General features: G+C 56.6%; 8 protein-coding genes across 8 annotated transcripts; 5 read left to right on the top strand and 3 right to left on the bottom strand.

Annotated features, from left to right (window-relative positions):
* Positions 1-103: 103 nt before the first annotated feature.
* On the bottom strand, positions 104-2906 carry MKK02DRAFT_25804 (serine/threonine-protein kinase PRP4-like protein; the record flags this gene model as incomplete). The annotated part of the gene is made up of 8 exons (XM_053087094.1): positions 104-319; positions 372-610; positions 660-774; positions 826-979; positions 1038-1175; positions 1220-1948; positions 1984-2427; positions 2488-2906. The coding sequence occupies 8 exons, from the start codon at positions 2904-2906 to the stop codon at positions 104-106; spliced, it is 2454 nt and encodes an 817-aa protein (XP_052944798.1).
* A 176-nt stretch (positions 2907-3082) lies between these two features.
* On the top strand, positions 3083-5293 carry MKK02DRAFT_36546 (cell division control protein 23; the record flags this gene model as incomplete). The annotated part of the gene is made up of 8 exons (XM_053089442.1): positions 3083-3174; positions 3222-3600; positions 3655-3921; positions 3966-4149; positions 4209-4388; positions 4435-4599; positions 4646-4754; positions 4822-5293. The coding sequence occupies 8 exons, from the start codon at positions 3083-3085 to the stop codon at positions 5291-5293; spliced, it is 1848 nt and encodes a 615-aa protein (XP_052944797.1).
* Positions 5294-5411: 118 nt separating this feature from the next.
* MKK02DRAFT_43695 (uncharacterized protein) lies at positions 5412-6155 on the bottom strand (the record flags this gene model as incomplete). The annotated part of the gene is made up of 3 exons (XM_053092561.1): positions 5412-5762; positions 5816-5959; positions 6015-6155. 3 exons carry the CDS (start codon positions 6153-6155, stop codon positions 5412-5414), a joined length of 636 nt encoding a protein of 211 aa, XP_052944796.1.
* Positions 6156-6874: 719 nt separating this feature from the next.
* MKK02DRAFT_26910 (uncharacterized protein) lies at positions 6875-10652 on the bottom strand (the record flags this gene model as incomplete). Its single annotated transcript, XM_053087270.1, has 2 exons — positions 6875-7806; positions 7901-10652. 2 exons carry the CDS (start codon positions 10650-10652, stop codon positions 6875-6877), a joined length of 3684 nt encoding a protein of 1227 aa, XP_052944795.1.
* A 2609-nt stretch (positions 10653-13261) lies between these two features.
* Positions 13262-14141, top strand: MKK02DRAFT_43693 (uncharacterized protein; the record flags this gene model as incomplete). Its single annotated transcript, XM_053092560.1, has 6 exons — positions 13262-13312; positions 13399-13453; positions 13520-13636; positions 13682-13753; positions 13801-13946; positions 14007-14141. 6 exons carry the CDS (start codon positions 13262-13264, stop codon positions 14139-14141), a joined length of 576 nt encoding a protein of 191 aa, XP_052944794.1.
* Positions 14142-14489: 348 nt separating this feature from the next.
* Positions 14490-15687, top strand: MKK02DRAFT_43692 (uncharacterized protein; the record flags this gene model as incomplete). The annotated part of the gene is made up of 4 exons (XM_053092559.1): positions 14490-14513; positions 14574-14703; positions 14754-14836; positions 14881-15687. The coding sequence occupies 4 exons, from the start codon at positions 14490-14492 to the stop codon at positions 15685-15687; spliced, it is 1044 nt and encodes a 347-aa protein (XP_052944793.1).
* Positions 15688-15820: 133 nt separating this feature from the next.
* MKK02DRAFT_43691 (uncharacterized protein) lies at positions 15821-17010 on the top strand (the record flags this gene model as incomplete). Its single annotated transcript, XM_053092558.1, has 8 exons — positions 15821-16136; positions 16185-16283; positions 16331-16373; positions 16428-16529; positions 16572-16647; positions 16692-16761; positions 16810-16912; positions 16968-17010. 8 exons carry the CDS (start codon positions 15821-15823, stop codon positions 17008-17010), a joined length of 852 nt encoding a protein of 283 aa, XP_052944792.1.
* Positions 17011-17242: 232 nt separating this feature from the next.
* MKK02DRAFT_26740 (uncharacterized protein) lies at positions 17243-18536 on the top strand (the record flags this gene model as incomplete). The annotated part of the gene is made up of 5 exons (XM_053087250.1): positions 17243-17342; positions 17399-17409; positions 17455-17667; positions 17712-17908; positions 17951-18536. The coding sequence occupies 5 exons, from the start codon at positions 17243-17245 to the stop codon at positions 18534-18536; spliced, it is 1107 nt and encodes a 368-aa protein (XP_052944791.1).
* Between the last annotated feature and the right edge of the window lie 55 nt (positions 18537-18591).

The following is an 18591-nucleotide window of genomic DNA, read 5'->3' as shown; positions in this document are numbered from 1 at the left end:
AGCGGGGGAGCTGAGGGTGGTGCCAAGCGTGACAGCAGAGCCTTCATAGTTCCATACACAATTCCTATGCTACAACCGGGCCAAACCTCTCCTATACCCCGCTCTATCCCGTACCTGCCACAAACGGATGCAACAGCGCATCTCTCGGCGTGATCCTCTTCGCCGGATCCAATTGCAGACACTTATCCAGCAGATCCACAAAGTTGGCCATCTGCTTGATCTCGTCGTCCTTCATCTTGAGCTGGATATTGCTGGACGGCATAATACGTGATCGGATATCTCTGGACGGACCAGAGATCACAAGCGTCTTTAGTGTATCCTACCATATCAGCTCACACCACGACAAGAGAAGTTGGCGAAGCTGAACATACCGCTCCGGTGATCTTGTCCTTCTCGACACTGAGAAAGTTCATGCCTTCGTCAAAGTACATTTCGCCAAAGGTCGCCTTTTTGATCAAGCGGTGATTGATCTTGCCCTTGACTTCCATCATGAGGAGGAGCATGTGGTTGTTGGATCGGCCGGGAAAAAGGATTTTGCCAGTGTAGAGTTCGTACAGCGTGCAGCCGGTGGACCAAATGTCGATAGCAGTATCAAATGGCAGGCCAAGGACTGTCCATGTCAGCTTGGTCCCCCGGGCGGAAGAGGCGATCGAGCTTACTGATCTCCGGAGCTCGGTAGAATCGGGAGACAAGATACGGCGTGATATCCCCGTCCGCAACATCGGAAGCTGAGCCAAAGTCACAGACTTTGAGCGTCGCCTTGTTCTCAGACACCTGAATAATCAGCTTTGGACCGCTGGCAGCGTCAGAGCTTGTAGGACTGACCAAGACGTTGTCGGGCTTGATATCAGCGTGCACGAGACTGCACTTGCGCATGAGCGACAAAGCAAGGAACATCTGATGCGCATAGGCTCGGACGGCGCGCATATTCAGCCCAACGTCTTTGCCGAAGCGCTTGAGAACGTCTCGGAGGTTCATGCTAGACTTGTCAGCTCCATCCCTGCGTGTCTGGAAAGAGAGGTTATGGATGAGCTCACCTTAGACTCTCAGTGACGATACAGAGATGACCGTGATGCTCAAACGTACGCTCCATACGGACGATGTGCTTCTTATCGTCTGGATCGGCCTCGTTCAGCCGCTTGAGAATCTGCGCTTCCTTTCGCCCGGCAACATACCTGAAAGTCAGCTTATAGCTCGCGAACAGACTAGCTCCACTCACATGCTCTCCTGACTCCGAATGACCTTGATAGCCACCTCCTTCCCCACTACATCCTGTCGCCGCTCCTGCCCGACCGCCTTTAACACTTTCGCCTTGACCACCGCCGAAAACATCCCCTTCCCCAGCGTCGTCGTCACCTGATACCGCCCATCATCCACAATCTCCCCCGGCGTGATCCTGTAGTAACCCTCCGCATCATCCACATTATCCACTACCGCCACCTTTGCCTTTTGCTTTTCGCCCGTCACCTCCATCGTCTCGGTCACATCTGTCCCGTCCGCCTGTTTTCTCCGCCTGACCTTGATCTTTCTCTTCTTCTTGGGTCGATCTGATTCCTCAAAGGCCGAGAACATGTCCACCTCGTCTTCCTCTTCGTCCACTTCCATCTCGACCTCCTCCCATTCGTCGTCCGGTACGACGATTGGTTCGCCGATACCGCCGGCGACTTCCTTGGCGTAGTCGACGACTCCGTTGTCGCGATCACGTCGAGCCTGGTCGACCGCGCCCTCGGCTGTTGGATCGTAGTCTGCCGCGGAGACGAGGTCCTCACCTGCAGGTTGGGGAGCAACATCGCTTTTACCGAGATCAAAGTCCTTGCCGAGCGGTGTATTCGCTAGGCTTGGTTCGGGCAGTGCTGGAGTTCGAGAGACCGCGGTGGATGCAGATCCCATCGCCGATCGGGTACCGAGAGCCTTAAGTAAGGGAGTCGCACCTGGTGTGTCAGGTCTGCTCGGCAATACAAGGGAGATCTTAGCTCACCGGACGCAGACAAACCCGTTCTCATCCCTGTTCTCGTCCCCGCGCTGTTCACACTATCCGCACCTGGCCCAGCTGGATCCTTCCCTTCCGCCACAACCGCCGATACCGCCGCCTTCCCACCATTAGCTTTGAATTTGGCCATAATCTCCTCCCTCTTCTTCCTTCGCTCCTCTAGCACCTTGTCCGGATCCCGCTCTTCCTCCAGTAACACCACAGGCTCGACCTCCTCCGCCTCCATCTCCACTCGCGCCTTCTTTGACTCCCGTGCCTCCGTTTCCAACACATTTGCGGCCGGGCGGGTCTGCGGAACGGGTGCCGGCGGTTGAGCAGGCATGTTGAGCGGCCGGAACCCGGTGAGCGGTACCGCGTGTGGTATAGGTCGTGCTCTTGGCGGCTCTACCGATCCGGCGGTCGGTCCAGGATGAGACTGGACAGGTTGCGGTTCGATCCTATAGCGGAACGCGTCAGCGCTTTCCGCACCTCGTACTGGTTGTATGGAACAAACGCACTCGCCTTCCTCTCTATCCTCACCTCTCAGTTGACTCGATGATTCATTATGCCTACGACGGTCACTTTCCCGTTCTTGCCCCCGCGCGGCACCTCCTCTATGCTCACGAGTGGGGTAGTGCCTGCTACTCCCGCCAGAGTATTGGCCTCGACCATTGCCCTGCCGATCGTCTCCCCGTCTTTCTCCATTATCGTATGGAAGTCCACCGCGGGGGTCCCTTGACCGATACCCTCTCTCCTCTTCTCTACTTCCCCGCGCTCTGTCATCGCGTTTCCGATAGTCGTTGTCGCGAGAATGGGATCTCTCCCTCCTCCGCGGCTGATCGTCGTCGAGGAACGCATCCCGCCAGTCTTTCGGTTTCTTGTCGGCGTCTCTGGAGCGATCAGCGCTGCCATCCAGCGAGCGCTTGTATCCGGGCATGTTGATAGCAGAGGCAAGGTATGGTATAGAAGGGAAATAGAAGGCGTAGCGGTTAAGACTATATCTCCGGATGATAACGCCGTGTACCAAATCAAAGTGGCGTTTCAGAATGTGGAGGTCAAACGCCTCCGAGATCAGTCGCGTCCATCCACTCACATTTGCTCTGTAGACTCACTATGAACACAGCAGACCGCGTACAGATAGCACACGACATCAGGAGGACGACCAGGGAGCTGAAGGATAGAGGTCTACTCGTAGCGGCGAAATGGTGAGCTCTCGTGCCTCGCTGTCGACGCGCCAGGGCTGATTCCATAGGTCGTCCGAGCTGCTGGCTTCGCTGCCCAAGGAGATTCGACAAGCTCCAAATATTCCCTTCTCCCCACCTGCACCGCCTCCAGCTACGACCTTCTCGCCGTCTCGTGCGCGTCCGTCAATAGGCGATTTCCTCCCCTCGCCAGGACCGACCTCATTTGGTTTCCACGAACCTCCGCGGGATATGCCTGAAGCGGGGCCTTCTCGGTCACGGACGAGGCATGGCGTCGAGTACGAGGAGGAAGGGGATCAGCTGGAGGAAGACGAGTATCAGTTGGCGAGGACGTACTTTGATTTGAGGGAGTTTGATCGGGTCACTTGGGTTTTGAGGGATGCGAAGGGAAGCCGTTCGAGATTCTTGAGAGTCTACTCTGCCTATTTGGTAAGTGCAATCTGCTATATGTAGCTTCGAGCGAACGATAGCTAATGTATTCAGTCGGCGGACCGAAAAGCACAGGAATCATTGCCACATTTCCTAGATACCAAGGAAGAACGGCTAGCCCTTTATCCCGCCCTCAACCCTCTCATTATGGAGATCCTTGACGATACCGACCCATACATCATCTACCTCCGCGGTCTGCTATACATGCGTATCGACCAACGATCGGCAGCCATCGAGTGCTTCATCCAGAGCGTCCTGGAACGACCATATAATTGGTCCGCATGGAGTCAGCTCGCCCAGTTGATCAAGTCGCCTGATCAGGTATGTTTCTCGCTAGCCTTCGGAAGTAACCAGCTGAAATGCAGTTCATCGACGTCAAGGAGCGCCTGCCACCTACACCCATGCTCGAGTTCTGCGCCATCACCATCATGCTCGACCTCCACACCGCCACGGACATGGTCACCAATATGATTTCGGAGCTGCTTGAACTCTTCCCTGGGAGTGTACATCTCAAAGCGCAGAGAGCGCTTGTATACTACCACATGAGACGTGAGTGGCTATGTGATCAATGCTCAACATAGCCATGCAGGAATTGAGCTTATTGGCAGAATTCGAGATCGCCGAACAACACTTTGACGCCGTGCAACAGCTCGACCCATATCGCATGGAAGAGGTCGATATCTTCTCCAACATGCTCTACGTTATGGACAAGCGAGCCAAGCTGGGCAAGCTGGCACACGAGTACGCCGAGATCGACCGGAATAGAGCCGAGGTGTGCTGCCTGATCGGTGAGTGCCATGCCGGTTGCCTGGGCGCGTCAAGCTAATACTCTAGGTAACTACTATTCATCAAGAGGCGATCATAGCAAGGCTATCTTGTACTTCAAGCGGGCGCTCCTGCTCAATAGGGACTACCTGCCCGCTTGGACATTGATGGGGCATGAGTTTGTCGAGTTGAAGAACAGCCATGCGGCAATCGAGGCGTATCGTAAGGCTATTGGTGAGCTTCGTTGCCATGCGAGGTACTGAAAAGAGCTGACTGTTAGATGTCAACGCAAAGGACTACCGCGCTTGGTACGGTCTTGGTCAGGCTTATGAGCTGCTTGATGAGCCCATGTACGCCATCGAATACTACAACCAAGCTACATCTTTGCGGTAAGTCTCCCAGGTGATGCGGCACGGGACCCATTCTGCCTGATACAACCCATTGCTGATAAGATAGCCCTTACGATTGCCGAATGTGGACCGCTCTTGCGACGGTATACGAATCGCTCCAGCGCGTACCCGAGGCTATCGAGTCGCACACTCGCGCCCTCCTCGGCGCCGACCGTTCTCAGACCAGCGCAATCCTGCACAAGCTGGCCAACCTCCATACCTCCATGGCCGAAGCGCAGCCCGCCACCGGTGCCGCCCCCACTTCCGCCATGAGCGTCGAAGCTACCGGATATCACCGCAAGATCATCGCGTTGGGGGAGAGCGAGGGCCTGGGCGTCAATGACCTGGCGGGTAGCTATGTTGCGGTAGCGGAGTGGGAGATGGCGGGCCAGGCCGGACCAGGACAGGGGGACTGGGGCTTGGCGAGTCAGTATTTGGAGAAGGTGGCATCGACGAATGCGCCGCAGCGGGACAAGGCGGAGGGGTTATTGCGGACGCTGAGGTTGAGGGAGGCGAGATTGGCGGCGGGACAGACATGAAGCTTGTAGAATATCTAGCATGTCTATCTGATGGGAATTGTCCTGTATAGAAGTGTCCTGTATACTGTCCTTGGCTATAGTGTCCTTGATATCACCCTCTTCCCTACTGACCTCGCCCCTATTGCTTGCCTCCCGTGCTCCTCCTCTGCTTGCGCTTGCACTTCTTTGGCTCTTTGGGCGTAGTCACGGCCGCAGATGCCTTTTGCACCGCATACCAGCTCTGGCTGTTGCACACCTCCGCATAAGTCGCCCCCTCGATCTTTGATGCGCACGCACACGAGTATCCGCCGAGTCCAGGCTGGATGAGCGAGACGTTGAGCCCGGCGGCGCCGCAGGCGGAGTAGCAAGCGAGCGGGTCGGGAAGAGTGGAGAGGTAGACGTAGCCCGGGAGGTCGGCTGATGATGTGGGGCCGAGGGAGGGGCAGGTGGTTGTGGAGTTGGAGGTGGAGTTGGCAATGATGCCAGAGTACTGCAATGTCAGCCGTCCATTCCGGTGGCGTCTGAGATGCGAGAACGACTTACCCAGACAGTAGCGTCACCGCAGTTGGCATCCCGGTCGAGAGCATCGACGTATAGCGTGTTCGGCGCCGCAGTAGAGCTGCACCCACACGAGCTGGAGCTCTTGGAGAAGTACGAATAGGGGCTGGCGGAGGTCGCGCAGACACTCTGAGCAAGTCAGTGTGGATCTCTCAGCGACGGAGTGTAACAAGACAAGACTCACTCTGCAAGCCTCCAGAGTCTGTCCACCAGTAGCCAGCGATACTCCGGTGGGCGCAGCGCTGAGACAGCCGAGCTTGATGCTCGACCCCTGGACCGAGGTGTGGAGCAAAGCGAAAGTGAGGAGGGCGGTGATGAGCGACATGCTGGCTACGGAGTGCTGATTGCTGGATGCTGGGGTTTTGGTGAGGGGCACTGTGAGGTATCGGAAGGTACAGGTAGATAGTGATTTGGGCGTGATCAGGAGCTCTAAGCGCTATATTATATAGCCATACCAAAAGCTAAACGACCAACGACCGTCAACAAGTGTCGACCCCACTTGTCAACTCAAAACCCTGCGCTGCCCCACCCGACCGTCATGCCATCGGAGGTAGTTTCCATCCGGTGAGCTAGACCGGGAAGTCTAAAAGATGAAACACGGTCTAGCCGGGTGGCGTTCTCGGGATGACGCAATCCCGATCCCGGTTGTTTGTGGCTTGTGAAGTCCGTGCGTCAGCAGCTTGAGGTGCTGGCGCTGGAGCCTCTCCTGCTGCATCCCTCTGCCTTCCTCTGACCGTGGCAGGAGTCCATTGCACAGTGCTTAGCATCATCAGTCACTTAACCTGCCATCGACGCCTGACAAAGATATCCTCGTACCAAAAAATCCTATTTGCATACGTTTTGTACAACTCTTACTTCTCCGGTGCAGGCGGCCGATATGTGAATTGCCTCGTAAAGCTAGTGAATCAGCTGGTCCTGCCGTCTCAAGGCAGATTGTACTCACTCTCTCCTCATCTCCTCCCTTGTCGTCTCATCCTTCTCATCCGGTAGATCAAACTTTGGCATCCTACATGGTCAGCCCTACCCCTATTAACTACGAATGACTCACATTTCTCTCAACCGCGACATAGCCCTCAGCCTACTCCGCCAACTCGAGATATACTCTGCAGACTCGGCATCACTCGCGTCCCGAATATGCATGAACCGCGCGGCGAGGTCGTTCCCAAGGTGCGCCAGCTGACGGACGAGGATGGGTAGCGCATGGCGCGAGACGAGCTTGCCCTCCCCTAGCGGCCCAAATTCTGGGATTCCCGGCGCCCTCTGAATATCCACCTTGAACCACTCTTCCCTATCCCAGTCTGTCCACCCATCCTCGCTCGGCGGCGTATACACCTCGGGGATGATAGTCCCCTCTCCGAGCGTCAACGGAGTGACGACGACATTGACAAAGTTCCACGCCGTCCGGATCGTGTCGAACGCAAAGTCCTTGCCAGACTCATTGTACACGATCTTGACGAAATCATTGCCGACCAGCCGTTTCTTGCCGTCATATCCAGGCTGATCGGGATGATTAGGCATCATCGTCGGTGTGTGGAAGATGACTTGGTCAAAGTCATCCCACCACGCATAGGCGTACTCGCCGTCCGAGTCGGTATCGCGATTAAGACCGCCGACAAAGACGTCGACCTGGCCTTTAAGCTTGATGAGCCGACCGATACCGGATAAGAAGTCCAGATAGAGGGGAGATCCGTCGATGTTGCCCAGGATCTCGGTCTCGGTCGTCTGGCCGGGAGCGACGTAAAGGACCGCAATCTTGACTGTATCGATAACCGGGGTGTTTTGTATACCGCGTAAAGCCCGCTGGAATTTCTCTTCGGGCGGGACGAGGCGGCCACGAGGAGTCTCGAGGCTTTGATTGGGGTAGGAAGAAAGGAGTTGGAGACCGAGGTAGCTGGGGTGGATGACGACGTCTTTGCGCCGTTGAGAGGGGGTTGCGCCGGACCAGATGAAGCCGTGGAGCGAGGACGCGTCGAAGCCTTCTGGCGAGGGCATGGTGGATTTGGTCTGAGCCAGCTCGTCGGCGCTCTCGATCTGACAGTCAGCAAGTTCCCACGCACTGAAATAGTCGACTCACTGCACTTCCCCCAGCTTTGGCAATCACTTCCCTGTTCGCCATTAAGAATGCCGGAAGTGAGATGAGATCCGCATTTGTCTCCCCTAGCTCCAGCAGCGGGACATTTTCCAGCTTGAGCACCACACTGGTCGACCCCGTCGGCCTCGTACTCGTGATGGTAGCCCACCCGCTCCTCGCATGCGCCGTGATCGTCAAGATCGCCCCGCCCAACAGCCAACTGACCGACTTTGGTACCTCGCTCTCCCTCGAGTCCTTCATGACCGCCTCGGAGAGGAATGACGTTGCCGGCCGGGGATCCGCGTTGCCGTAGGTATACCTCGACAGCCAATCAAAGCATACCTCCGCCATCTCATCCACCATGACCCGCTTCGACCGGCCCTGGAGCAGCTTTCGCGTGATCTCGGGGACGAGATTGGGCCGCTGTGGTAGCTTTAAGGCGAGGAACCAGATGTAGATGCTATAGTAGGCGAGACCGATCACGTGCTGGGACAGCGTGTAGTCTTCGCGGGATTTACTGAGGTCGATGGGTTCGTCCGACCGCGCATTATGGATGGTGATGTAGTCGATGGCAATGTGGAAGACCCGACGGTATTGCTCGTCGGTAAAATTGCGGTAGAGCGACCCGTTATGCCCGAGCGCAATGAGGAATTCGAGGATGTGGATGGCGAGCGCGGTGGTGGTGACGATCCGCTCCATCCGATCAATGATGGTGAGGAGGTGACGACCGACGTATTGCTCCAGCTCAAAGATGCAGAGGGTGAGCGCCTGGAGACAGGGCTTAGCGAGGTCTTTCCGACCCTGCAGACCATCCGCGAACGCCTGGACCAGCTGGTCGCATTCGTCCCGAGCCATGGTGCCTCGATAGGCAATGAGGATGGAGAGGGATTGGTAGGCGATAGCGTTGATGTCGACCCGCTTGATGAAGGTTGGGACATTGTACCGCTTCTCCCAGCTCCCATCAACTCCCAGCACACCTTCCGCCAAGACCCGCACCAACGCCCGCACTTCCGTAACCGCCCGCCGACCGTGGAAGAAGAGCTTGTTGCGCAGCTGCAGCGGCAGGAAGCATAGCACGTACGAGACCAGCTCCCAGTCATGCCCGCGCAGAATGCCATTCAGGACGCGGACGTACTGCGAGACTGGGAGCCAGACCCCATCGATCGGCTTGGCGGTTGGGTCCTGCAGGGCGGGGTGACTGGGGTTGTAGGTCGTCATGATCTCGCTTGGTTGCTCGCTCCGCGGAACCTCGAACAGCTCTTCCTGCGGAAGGATCCAAAGTGGGTTGTAGGTGTGATCCACTCCTCGCACAATGGGCGCAGCCTTAGACCGGCTGCGGCTTCGAGTACTGCTCTCTTGGCTCCTGGAGGCTCGTCCTCTATCCTCCTCCTGCGCTCGAGCCTGCTGAGAAGGTCTCGACCTCCGTCTACTTTCGTCCGCCTCCGCCGCCCGTCCCTCTGCTTCTGTATCCTTTGTCCTCCGCAGCATTGCCGCAAATGGCAAAGCCGCGTCATCGATGTTCCGCCGTACAAAGATGCGATGATGATTGTCCGCCCGGAGCCGCATAAGCCATTCGAGAATGATGATCCGGGCCCTCGGGCATCGCGCGGCCATCTTGACCTGTGCGGGTGTGTTGGTATGCCGCGTCCGGTCGTCGGTCATGGGATAAAGCAGGCCGAGGAGGTCCCGGAAGATAATGATGCTGCGGAAAGATGCGGGCATACGCACTGCCTTGGTGTTGGTGGTGTTGTGGAATGAAGGGGTAAAGCATAGCTTGGTGAAGATGGAGATGAGGGATAGGACCGCCTGGATGGACCGACAGTCTGCGTGGTGTTGGTGGATAGCGGGAACCGGGGAAGCCTGTTCGTCGGTAGTAGCGCCAGCACCAGAGATGGAGGAAATGGACGGTAGTTGGGTGGACCGGACGGGAGGTGATATCGTACCCTTCAACGTTCGCAAGCTCGGCTCTTTTGCCTTGCCGCTGACTGATCGGCTTAAGCTATTCGCCGAGCCAGACTCCGCCATCGAGGCTGACATCGGTATGCCCCCCGCAGACTCCTCTTTGCAGGGGATGTGCGCGACCTCAGCAATGAGCGCTCGGATAGCATTGAAGCTGCCCGCAAAGGTCGCTTCGGTGACCTCTCGACTGGCCTCCGGCGAGGCATCCTCCTCTGCATTTGCCGAAGCCGCCGACTGCGCCCGTATCTCTCGCCTCTCCTCGTCTCGTTCCAGCGTCTCCGCCACCGCCGCATTGACCAGTACCGCCAGTGCATCCTTCTGAAACCCATCATCCTGAGTAGTAACGAGATACTCCTGGAGGAACGGAACGAGCACCTTGTCGACAAGTTCGACACGGTACTCGGGCATATCCTGCGCAAAGCCCGCAATGTCCGTAAAGAGAAGCTTGGCGACCCGTTTCCGGGCGACCTCGAGTGGCGAGAGGGAGAGGAAGAACGCCCGAACAAGCTTCCAGATGTTTTCGGTCCAGCCGGAAGTGAATGGCAAACAAAGGCATTCGCGCTGGTAGTAGTCGATAACGATTCCGGCGTCTTCCTCGTCTAGGTGGGAACCGAGCTTCAGGAGGAGATCGATATAGCGAGGGTGGAAGTACGCCGGACTAGTGCTGGTGGACGGGTGGAGATGGGCGATAGATTTAGGAAGTTGGTGGATGACCGCTTCGAAAAGGGGGAGGAGGATGGACGATTTGGCTCCTTCACTGCTCTTCCGGTTGAGCCAATTGCGATAGCCCATCTCCGAATCGGCTGCGGTAGGCGACATGGCAGTAGCAGCTCGCAATTCGCGCAAATTAGGTTGCCTGCCTCAGCTTTGTCCGTACGTCAACTCACTGTGAAGCCAAGACAACAGGTAGCAGGCCCTCCAAGATATCACACGCCGCCTGCCCTTCGGTCCAGGCATCGCCAGCGATCTTGCCTTCGCCGAGCTGCAGGTTGGAAATCCGATACAGATGTGTCTGCAGCAAGCCAAGAATGGCCGAGTCGACCGAGTCCCAGGCCTCGCTCTTGACGAGCGAGTCTTTGCCGAAGCGGGTGGTGGACTGCGCTCCGATGAGTGACGGAGCTAGTGAAGCCATCGCACATGTAGCGGATATGTCCGTGGTAGCAGAGGGGGTGTCGAGATAGCCCAGCAACGTGTGACTCGCACTGTCATCAGCCACACCCTGTCTTGGACTTACATGACAGCACCCCTCGTCGAGCAGCAATCAATCATGACATCCTTTGCCACATCCAGCTTCAATTCTGCAGCTGTCCTTCCTTCCAGCACCATCCGTACCGCGTTCTCACCACGTCTACCCGCCGCTCGACCCAGAATGAGCTGGATCAATTCCGACGCCGCGAGTTCGCCCTCGACAGCCAGCCCATCCTCGGGTTCTTGGCCAAGCACCAGGCAAGCCACCGCCACCGCCTCCTTGAAAACCTCGGTCGGTATTGCAACCGACTTGGTCAGGATCTCAAAGAAGGCGGTAAAGCTAGTCATGATCCGGCACCATTTCGGTCGGTGAACGGGAGTCGGTCCTAGTATTGGAGAGGGTACGCTACCGCCAGCTGGTTGTGATGTCGGTGACTTGAGTGAGTCCGACGCAGAGGCTTGCCGGTTTGTCTGCCTCGGGCCCGGCTGGGCCCTCTTGACCGATGCCGACCGACGTAGGCCCGGCTCCATGCCAAGCGCTTGATTAGATGGCATCGTTGGGGAGGTGACGAAAGCGGCCGATTCCCGCCGTGCCTGTCCGCAGATGGTGTCGATGTGGACGGGGTGGGGAGACCGGAACTCGGCGACCGCCCCTTTCCAAAAAAGACTGAACATTGGGGAGACGATCCGCCTGAGATCATCAAAGGAGAAGAGGGAGGCGTGGGTGGAGATGATGGCCGCGATGAGATCGATGATGGCACTGGCTGCCTCGGCAGGTGTAGCGGGTTTGATGGGAGCAAAGGGTGTGTTCTGAGGTCAGTGCTGATCTAAGAAGGACTTACTTTTCGCTTGGACAGTTCCTCCCATTCAATGTCCTCGTCCCTCTTGCCACACCACTTTACCCACTCATCCTCCGTTTCATGCAGTGTCCGCACCAACCACCCAACAATCCCTTCCGTCCCATCCACCTCCACCCCGTTCTTTGTTAACGCCTTGAGCGCCCCGACCTCGACGTATATCTCTTCGATACTTGGGTTGATGGATTGAGCGTTCGAGCTCGCAGCCGAAGTGATGATCTTGTACAGCGATACCGCATTGATGGGATCCGGTAGATCGACCGCAATGAAGCCCGAGTCACCTCCGGGCGGTGCGATAGTAATAAGCGCCGCAAGTAGCCGCTTGGTCGCCGTCCTGATTTGTTTTGAACCCCTCGGATTGGCATGACGGATAGCCTGACGATAGAGATGCCTTATCTCCCTCGCGCTTATCTCGTCCGTTGCCGTCTCGTGCTCAATCATGAGACCCGCCAACCACACCGCCGTCGCCTTGATGATCTCGCACAGCTCCGCCTCTGATATTCCCTCCTTTTGATCCATCAACTCTATCGACGACTGGAGGTGGAAGCGCGCCTCGGGCGCCGGACTGGGTGCTCGCTTGCCCTCCGCCATTGGAAGCGGTTTCAAGCGATTATGGGGCGATACAGGAGGTTCGATAGACTCTCTCCGCTCACCAGAGCGTATGGCGTCGCTCGTCTGCCGTATGGCGTCACTCGTCTGCCGCGAGGTCGCCACGGTTGCAGGCCGCCGGCCGAAGAGGTTGGGGAGAAAGGACAGAGCTCCGCCCGAGCCCGAAGAGGTGTGCGCATGGCCCCCTGCGCTCGGGCGATCTCGTGATCGCTCCCTATCCTTATCTGCCATGATGACAGCCTAGATTTTGATTGCGTGCGGCGCTTTGGGCGCAGGTACGACGGACGAGGGCGCAAGGTGTGTGTGAACAAGGGGGTCGACGGCGTTTCGAGTTTGGCTGACGGGGATGGGGCAGAAAAGACCGGGTTGATAAGGGTGGTACCCACGAAAGGCTGGCTGTCTACCGTGGCAAGATGATCATGTTGACATTGTATACTTCACAGATGGGCGTGATGGGGATATGATAGTCTGACCGATAGATGAGGTTGAAGTAAGGGAGACATCAGCAAGGTTCTCGAGGTATGGTTGAGTGGAGTTGGGGTTCCGTCGGAACGAAGTTGATCTCAACTTCTTCTGCCTGCGTTGACTTTCTATCTGCCATTGACACAGCTGGACCAGTCCGCTTCGTTGGTGGGACCAGCTATATATTGAAAGTGCCCAGACCGAAGGGATATCAGCCGAGAGCAGCATTAAGCAAGAAACCCGCGAGGGACACGTCGCAGTGGGGCTTCGAGGTCGCCTATCATCATGCGGTCTATATGGCGCTTCCTAGCCCTCTTCGCGTTCTTAGCTTGCCTTGTGAGTACCTTAGAGCGGCTCATACCGATGTCAAGTAGTCGTCTGACTACTCTCCAATATAACTTACCCGTGCTGACGCGACTCAGCTCCCAGCAGTCAGCGCATCCATCTTCTCCGAACCTGCACTCTCATACTGCAAATGTCAGTCCCCAGCCGCCTAGAAGCCCGGACCGAACATGCCGTCCTATACAAGTACTGATAGTTTAGGTATCTGCTTCTCCAACTCCACCATCATTCCGTTATTCCGCCCATCCGACCCATCGAAGCCATGTCTGTCTTGTACCAAGCAGTTCTGCTTGGACCAAAAGCTGGCTATCTGCAAGAGTAAGTTCTCTCTGAAGAAGATGTGGGTTGTGCGCTGATGTAAAGATGCCGAGCTGCCTGAGCTGGACGTTGACGTCGGCACTGGTACAGAAGGGGACGTCGAAGCAAGATGTTTCAGTCAGTGCAGCCTCATCTGCATGCGGACCATAATGCTGAATCGGCAGAGAGGGACTCCCCTCGAGATGAGCTCATCGTTACCTTCTTCGTCCTTACGGTCATCGGCATGCTCCTATTCGCAGCGGTGCGGGGTCGATTCCAGAAAGCTATCGAGACGCGCGGGCGGCCGACTGATCTTCGGCAGTGGACACATGTGAGCTTGGCCCGAACGGTATCTGTGATTGCTCTCTTGCAGCGTTGCTGACGTTAACAGGTGCTCCTTCCAGAGCAGCTTCAGCCATTATCGGACAACCTCCTGGCTAAGGTCGGAGCAGGACGGGCGCAGCAGTTCGATGGAAGGGAGATGCAAGATACTGGTCGATCAGGCTCTTACGCGCCAATCACCTAGCTATCTGTGGAAATGTTTGTATCATATGTTCTGTATCGTATATTCTGGAGTGCCGTGCGTCTGCACTGCTCAGTATGGAGCCTCATTATCCTTCCCCACTTTCTCCTTGCCACATAACTTACCGCGCTGGGCTATCACATCCACAAGGGCTCCAGCTCCGGCGGAAGCTAAATTTCGCCACCCAAGAGGCGCAACAACTAGAACGCGGACAGCTACGATATCCTCGAGCCGTTATACTCATCACACTCAACAGTCATCCCCCGCTTCGACCCAAGCAGTCGCTCGCAGGAAGGGCTATCGAGCCACCCTATTAGCCTGGCGGCATAGAATACCGCAGCAGTCGCCAAGATGTCCGAGCGAAAGGTGCTGAACGTAAGTCCACCGTCCTTGCTCTTTGCCTCCTCCTCTGAGGGCTTCTCACTGACATCCCAGAAATACTATCCCCCGGACTTCGATCCGTCGAAGCTCAAGCGCCGGAAGGGTCTCAACAAGGACAAGCAGATGGTCATTCGTCTGATGGCGCCTTTTTCCATGAGATGTAACCGGTGTGCAGAGTATATCTGTGAGTCGTGCAGCTCGCTATTGACCCTAGGGCTTTGGCTTACTTTCCAGACAAGGGCAAGAAGTTCAACGCCCGAAAAGAGACGGCCGTGGATGAAGAATACTTTGGAATCAAGATCTTCCGGTTTTACATCGTGAGTTGCCTTTTGCTTTCGAGCAGGACTGAGCTGACTATCAGAAATGCACGCAGTGCTCATCCGAGATCACCTTCAAAACCGACCCCAAAAATGCCGACTATACCATGGAGCACGGCGCCACCCGCAATTTTGAGAACTGGACGGACGCCGACCCAACCGGAAACCGCACATTCGTTCCCGACGCAGCGGCGGATGACGACTATGACTCGGACGGAAACCCTCGGGAGGATCGGGCGGCCAAGGATGCTATGGCGGACCTGGAGCGGAGTCAGGAGCAGTCTCTGCGGGAGATGGAGCAGATGGACGAGCTGGCGGAGCTGAGGCAGCGGAATGCGCGGGTGGAGACGAATAATGCGGATCCGGAGACGCTGCTCGCGCAACTACATACGGAACGTGCAAATAAGGCGGAGGAGGAGAGACTGGCGATGGAGCAAGAGGAGGATGATCAGCTGGTGGCGCAGTACTTTGCCAAAGTCCCAATGGGGCCGCCGGGCTTGCCGTCATCGGTGAAGGGGAAGGGGAAGGGCAAGGAGAAGGCGGTGGCCCCGCCCGGAATCGAGCTGGACGAGCCGGTGGAAGAAAGCGATGGGGATGACAGCGGGAGCGAAGGCGAATTGCCGGCTGCTCCGGATGCAGTCACCATCAAGCGCCGACCACCTCCCTCCGAATCGTCCGGAAACGGTATGGCCGAGCCATCAGTGGCGAGTCTACTCGCGGCGAAGGGCAAGGTCCTGGATAGCGGAGCGGCGGCCGGGAGTGGTTCGGGATCTAGTGCGCAGGCGCAGGTGGTGGCAAAGAGGAAGCGGGAGGGTCTGCAGAAATTAATGGGGATCAAGAAGAAGAAGTGAAAGGACGACGACTTTGTATCAGTACCTGTATGTACATCCTTTGGACTGACCTCCTTTGGGTTCGACTCAAAGGCTCAGATGACTCTACCTCGGATTGGTCTTGCCTTCATCCATCATTCAACTCATCTTAGCTATGGACGACCAAGCCTACTTCACCGAAATCACCAAGCTGGCCCTCGACCACAAGGGCACTTGTATCTCGCTTACTTCCTTACTGGTCCTGCTTCCCAATATCATCGCTCTCGTTGACCCCGAAGCGGATGGAGACAGTCTCACAAAGGAAGACCGTAAGGTGATGGCAGCGAGGCTGCGGGACTTGGAAGCAACGATGAAGGAGCGGCGGTTGGATGTTACGCTCGAGGACTGGTCACTGGAGGCGCACGGCGAGAAGAAGGCGAAGCGGATCGTCAATTTCAAGCGCACCAATGAGAGTCCAGAAGGTCTACACTGTGATTCAGCTTTCGGCCCATTGCTTGAGAGGTGCTGACACAGCTTAGCGGTCTTCATACTCCCGGTCTACAAGAGCACCGCGGGCAAGCTCTGCGCTACTGTCCAGCATCAGTTGCGGCCGCATGTGGGTGTCGTTGCTCATCTTGGTCAGTGCGGCCCCTGATATCGCAAGTGGCCGTGACTGATATAGCAGAGATCCCAGCGGGCAAGTTCGATGATGGGGACGTTAGTACGGAGTACGTCCATCACCTTCTTCAATACTCCGTGACAATAAATCTGCTGACACCCAGGACTACTGCTGCTCGCGAGCTCCAAGAAGAGACTGGCCTCGTTTGGGACTACACCACTAGCCTGCCTATCGCGCGGGGCGGTCATCACGATCGCGACGGAGGGTGAGTGAGTCTCGCGCTTGCAGATCTCGGCTGATGTCCCAGCCTGACCAACGTAATGGGGGAAGTCTTGATCGTCCCGGTTGATGCGCGCGAGAAGCAGAAGAATGCGTTGTCCGACGTACGTACACTTACCCACCTCGCTGTGTCAAGCTGATCACACAGGATGAGCAAGCACAGGGCCTAGGACAGGTGCACGACTTCCCTGTGGAGCTGATCCCGGAATATGTCGATCGTAAGTCAATATCTTCCATGAGGGTGTGCAGTATCGCTGATGACTCAGACTGCTTGGCTCAGGGCTTGGGTATCACTGGGACGATCAGTAATATCGCTCTTGGGATGAAGTTGCAGCGCCACATTCAGATGGCGGGCATGGCCCCTAGCATGTGAGGTACGACACCCACTTCAGATAGACCACCCTCCTTCAGCTGCTGCATGCAGAGTCTTGACGATGCGCCCTATGTCTAGCCATGTCCTCCGCTAGGTTGCCTGTGCGACTACGTGCCATGCTACGCGGCTTGCCGTGTGTGGGAAGCAAGTGCTCCTCATTCCGCACCTGAAACAGACGCACGGACCAGGGAAATGTTGATCTCGAGCTGGCCTTCAGGTCAGATTCCAGCTTCACTTGCTCTCACTCTACATCCACAGTCATGACAGCCCGCACCAGCATCTGGCGCTCGGTAAGGGCAGCAGCACAGACCTATCCAGCAAGGAGAATGACAGGTCCTTGCCGTTCGCTGTCGAGCTCTGAGAGGAAAGGCAAAGGGAAAGAGAAGCACTTCGACCCGGTCATCTTCTCCGGCATTCAGCCGACGGGTACGTCTGATCAATGCAGTATACCTTGTAGCTAGAGGAAGACACTGATGATGTAGGTACACCACATGTAGATCGATCACTCTCTGCCATGAGGTTATAGCTGAACGTGTAGCTCGGCAACTTTCTCGGTTTCTTCCTGCCATATCTCGACCTCCAACGGTCCTCCCCTCCCTCTGTGCCGCTCTACCTCTCTATCGTCGGCCTACACGCCATCACGCTCCCTCAGGATCCTGTTCAGCTGCGACAGGATAGGCGAAATATGCTCGCATCATTGTTAGCTTGCGGGGTCGATCCAGAGCGGACTTGTCTGTACTTCCAGGAAGACGTGAGTTAATGCGATCGGTATTGTGTGCAAGCTGACACCAACAGATTCCCGAACATGCTGAGCTCGCGTGGTATCTCAATACTCTTGCTCCCGTCGGACTTTTACGGCGTATGACGACCTGGAAGGCTCGACTAGCCGTATCGAAGAATGCCAACTCGGAAGACGAGGTGTCCGAGGCGGATCTGCGGCTGGGTTTGCTAGCGTATCCAGTCCTACAAGCTGCCGATGTTCTCTTGTACAAGTGAGTATTCCTCTTCTCGGATCTTCCTTGCTGACCAATCAGATCCACCATAGTCCCAGTCGGGGAAGACCAATCGCAGCACTTAGAACTCTCCCGTACCCTCGCCGAGACCTTCAACCGGACCTTCTCACCCATCTTTCCCCTCCCGCAGACCCGGATCGTCCCCTCCAAACGGATCCTCTCGCTCCGAGACCCCTACCAGAAGATGTCGAAATCTTCCCCGGATGCCAAGTCGCGTATAGGCCTCACGGACACGCCGGGGCAGATATCGAAAAAGATCAGATCGGCAGTGACGGACTCGGACCCGACAATCACGTATGATCCGGTGGGGAGGCCAGGACTGGCGAATCTGCTGTTGATTTGGTCGGCTCTGGATAAGGCGGGAAGGTCGCCCGAGGTCTTGGCGGACATGGCGAGGGAGGAAGGGTGGGGGTCGGCGAGGCTCAAGGAGGAGATCGAGGGGGTGGTGATCGAGCGGATAGAGCCTGTGAGGAAGGAGTATGAGCGGATACAGGGGGATGTGGGGTATCTACAAGAGGTGGCAAAGAAGGGGCGAGATAGGACAAGGGGGGTCGCTAGGAAGACGATGGACGAAGTCCGGGATGTGGTGGGGCTTTCGCCGATCTGACAAGTATCAAGCTACATCATGCACGTCTACAACAGGATACAACTTTACGGGCATT

This window comes from Dioszegia hungarica (assembly GCF_025882075.1).
Source record: "Dioszegia hungarica strain PDD-24b-2 chromosome Unknown MKK02contig_8, whole genome shotgun sequence".
NCBI classification, from domain to species: domain Eukaryota; kingdom Fungi; phylum Basidiomycota; class Tremellomycetes; order Tremellales; family Bulleribasidiaceae; genus Dioszegia; species Dioszegia hungarica.
This window is presented reverse-complemented; position numbering and strand designations above follow the sequence as displayed.